The sequence below is a fragment of the Panthera pardus genome, unplaced genomic scaffold, assembly GCF_024362965.1.
Source record: "Panthera pardus isolate Hobbes unplaced genomic scaffold, ASM2436296v1 HiC_scaffold_2, whole genome shotgun sequence".
Classification (NCBI taxonomy): Eukaryota; Metazoa; Chordata; class Mammalia; order Carnivora; family Felidae; genus Panthera; species Panthera pardus.
The window spans coordinates 101,508,944-101,513,194 of NW_026526765.1; the positions used below are offsets into that span (position 1 = coordinate 101,508,944).

Consider the following 4,251-nt stretch of genomic DNA (forward strand, 5'->3'; position numbering starts at 1 on the left):
AAATTGAGTATAGTTTCCTGGGTATTGTTCTTATTACAGCACAAATGTAGAACAGTAAATCCTAGAGAACCAAATCTGAATGTGAAGGACAATTACACATAAAGATAAAATTTACACGGATGTGAACCAAACTTGTTGAAAGTCAAGAAATAAGAATTAAAGCAAAGGAAATCGTTAACATGCTGTATAGAGACTTCATTAAGGAACTGAATTCGTTGTAGTTGGCTCTAGAAAATACTTTTTTGATGAAAATTTATCAATGCCGGTATACTTCTGAGTAAAATGTTTGTTTTCATAAATTTAGTCCATGTGAGCTGGGGGGGGGGGGTGGTCAGAAGAACTAGTTTAAATCATCCCATACATAGTTAACGATACCTTAACAATACAATAAACGTTGAATTTATATAATGAGATTTACGCAGTCACAGGAAAAATAAGAGTGGGTGGGACTTGGGCAGGGAGCAGGTTTTGGGAAATCCTAAATAATCAAATTGTTCAAAGATAAAATAGTGAGAGAGTAATTCTTCTCTAGAGATAAGAGGGATGGGGGAAATAACCAGGAAATATTGCCATGCTATAAAAAAGAGCGAATTCTATAGTGAAGTGATCATTTGGGTAGTAAGTTTGATTTACTTTCCCCAAGATTTAATTAAGCAGGCATGTAAAGTTTAGGACTGGACATATCTTTGGACAGCTTCACTTCCAAAAGTCACTGCATACTTAGCTAGTTTCTCAGGTAACAGCAAGTACACTGCCTTCTGGATATCTTCAAGGGTGAGGGTACAGCGATTTCGGAAACACATCAGACTGCAGGCTTCCATAGAAATGCGCTCAAAGATGTCGTTGATCAGGGTGTTCATGATGTCCAAGGTGTGAGATGATATGCCCCTCTGGGGAATCACTTCCTTTAGGACCCTGTTTACGTAGAGTGAATAATTTCTATGGCCAAAGTCGGTGCTGGAATGTAATTTCTTTCTGGAGATTGGGCTTTGAAGTCCTCTGGAGCACTTGTTCTTTTTGCTGGTGGATCTGGCCATTGCAGATGTTGGTCTCCTTATCAGTTACGAGTGGAGAGGAGAAGGGCCTAAGAGCTGGGGAGAGCTCTCATATTTATATTGATATGCCACAATCACACTTTGGGGGCTGCTTTTTGATTGGAGGTTACTCTTCCTATGTCACAATCACCTAGCAACAGCCTGATTTGTTGTTAAGGGAAAATCTTGTTCTTGGCCAACCTAAAGCTTTCCTAAGAGGACAGAGTGTTGGAGAAGGATTGAGGTTGGCTTCAGGGCAGAAAAGAGTGCTCATTTTTCCTACGTTTTTTCTTGGCAGTTTACAAGCATAACACAATATTTTCAGAATTGGACAAATCTCATCAAACCAGGGAGTTGGTAGCAGGGAAATAAAGGAAAAAGAACCGTGAGCCTTTTATGGGAGAATCTCTGTAAAAGTTTTCATTAAGTCATTTTATAAGCAAATGAACAATAAGCCATTAAAAACCTTGAAGTGATGATTGTATAATAAAAATATGTATAGCTAATCTCCTTTTAGAAATTAATTTAAAAATGAATCCTAACTAAAATGTATCTGACTCCCAACTCCTTATGAGCAACTAAGTACAAAAAAATTAAACAAAAACTTCCCTATTTTACGATTTAAATTATTATATGTGAAAATGTGCATTCAATTTTTATAATGATGTTAATAACATTCTTGAAAATTTCACACATTTAAGTACATGCTGTGGTCTTTACCTGATACTGTAGTTCTTCTGTCATTGTTAACCAAAAGTGTAGGGTCACTCTTGTTCATGTGTTCTGCTGATATTTGTGCTTAAAAAAAAAATCTCACCTTCTTAATCAAATTCATTCCTGGATAAAACAAAAAATAAACAGAAGCAACTATAAAAATTGCAACTCACAGGTATTTCAATAGTTCACAACTGCACAACTATTAATGCTACTATAAAAAATCCTTCACTATAAGCTTCCTCACAGATAAGATAGACTAGGCTATGTGTAATTTCTGGAATGCTATCTGTAACTCCTCACCTTTTTCTGTCATTCAAGAAAGTAGATCTGAAATGAGGTGAGTGGGAATAACGTTATTATAGGCAAAATTAAAAAAAGAATTTAATGTTTATTTATTTTTGAGAGACAGAGACAGAGCACGAGCTGGGGAGGGGCAGAGAGAGAGGGAGACACAGAATCAGAAGCAGGCTCCAGGCTCTGAGCTGTGAGCACAGAGCCCCACGCGGGGCTCGAACTCATGGAGTGCCAGATCATGACCTGAGCTCAAGTCGGACGCTTGACCTACTGAGCCACTCAGGCATTTAGAGGGAACATTTTGAACAGGTTCTAATTTCTAAAGACAGTGTCATGTCCATACTTAATTTATTACCAGCAACACACCTCACACTATGTGCCACACTGAGTGGAAGGCTGCTGCTTCCACGCATGCTTTGCGGTGATGGATCTCTCGTCAGCTCTTGCTCATTTTGCTTTCGGGATTTCCCTAGATATAATTACTTAGTTAGCTTAATGACAGCATAACTTACTTGCTAACATTTAGAAGAAGCTATCAGGTGGAGCGTGTTCACTCCCTATTCTTCACGAATCCGTGCTGAAGAGCTCTTACTAGCATAGCGCTCCTGGCCCCTCTGCCCCTCACTTCCTCCTCCCTGGGACAACCCTCCTTGGAATCATTGAGTGGGGGAGATGGCAGGCAAGCCTATCTCTGCCCCTTTTGGACTCTTGCTGGTTGTGACTGCGGGCAGCGCTGCTCCTGGGGCCGGATCATTCGTACTAGCTGGCTGTAGCTGAGGAGGTCATTTTGCTGAATTCAGAGGTGCTATAAAAGAAAGCTTACTGTTGCCCCATTCAGAAAGGCTATCCTCCAGAAAAGTTCATCAGTAATAAAGGTGACATTTTAATCCCTAGGACCCTCACTCGGTTCTGCGCCTGCATGAAGAGAAGGAAGGGTGTATTACAGAAGCTAAAAGAAAAAGTCTTTCAAACCAAAACAGGATGTTAGCAGACAGCATGTCTGCTAACATACTGGTCCATCAGAAAGTTCAGAAAATGGGGAATACTGATTCTATAAAATTTCTGGCTACTTTAGGGTTAACCCAAATTCCCTTTTAAAATTTAATGAATCATTCTAAAATATGTATGAGCTCACCACCGATAGGCGAGTTTTTCTTTTCCTTCTCCCTTCCTCCTCCTCCAGACAGTCTGGAACAAGGCACAGACACCTTTTTAGCATAATGACCTTCAGGAGATGCCTGTTGGATGATCAATTTGGACAATGGAGCAAATCTGATTATCTTGCATCTATGTCTGGGAACGAGCACTGGAAAATCCTCATTCTGTCGCCTTCTCCTCTGCCCTCACCCTCAAGGTCTGCACTTAGAACAAAGCCTGATGTCCTTTTGGCAGGAGACCTGGGAGAGTGAAAGGGGTGATGACCAACGTACTGGAGGTCTGGGGTCTGTGGTCTCTGAGCTGCTCAAGTGCAGCTGGAATCCAAAGTTAGGAACCATTTTGTGAATTTTTCCAGGCTCCTATTTTGTGCTAGATCACAGTGTCTGTTTGGGGCATGGGCTGTATGTCTTCCATGAACGAGCCATGTGGACTTCTGGGGTGACAACTGCTTATTCTTTCACTTATGATTGATGGTCTAGTAATGACTCAAGGTCATCATCAAGACTTGCAGTGATTATTTCACAACAGCTGTGGCAGAGGTGACATTAATTCAAAACGGAAAACATGCAAGACAGGTGTGAGTGTATTCTGGAAACATTTTACATCCACTGTATTAGTTTCCTATTGCTGCTGTAACAAACCACCACAAATTTAGCAGCTTAAAATAACAACACAAATTATCTTACTATTCTGGCGGTGGTATCAGTCTGAACAGGCCTCACTGGGCTACAGTCAAGGTATCAACAGGGTTGTGTTCCTTCTAAAAGCTCTAAGGGAAAAATCTGTTTTCTTGCCCTTTCCAGCTTCTGCAGATGTGTTTCTTGGCTTTTCCTCTAACTTCAAAGCCAGTAACAGATGGTCAAGTTATTCTCATGCTGTATCAGTGACACAGATAACTGAGACTCCTGACTCCCTCTTTCACTCATAAGGACCCTTGTGATTACATTGGGTCCACCTGGATAATCCAGGATATTCTCCACATCTCAAGATCCTTAATTTCATCTGCACATTCCATTCTGCTAGGTAAGGTAACATATTCAAAGGTTGG

At 40.6% G+C, this 4,251-nt stretch overlaps 1 protein-coding gene across 1 annotated transcript; it reads right to left on the reverse strand.

Moving 5' to 3' along the window:
* Positions 1–599: 599 nt before the first annotated feature.
* Positions 600–1,135, reverse strand: LOC109275092 (histone H2B subacrosomal variant-like). Its single transcript, XM_019463143.2, has one exon. The coding sequence runs from the start codon at positions 1,035–1,037 to the stop codon at positions 669–671; it is 369 nt and encodes a 122-aa protein (XP_019318688.1). The 5' UTR covers positions 1,038–1,135; the 3' UTR covers positions 600–668.
* Positions 1,136–4,251: the final 3,116 nt, after the last annotated feature.

What these genes read in the sequence shown, in the direction of transcription:
- LOC109275092 (XM_019463143.2), bottom strand. Translation starts at nt 1,037, where the DNA reads ATGGCCAGATCCACCAGCAAAAAGAACAAGTGCTCCAGAGGACTTCAA.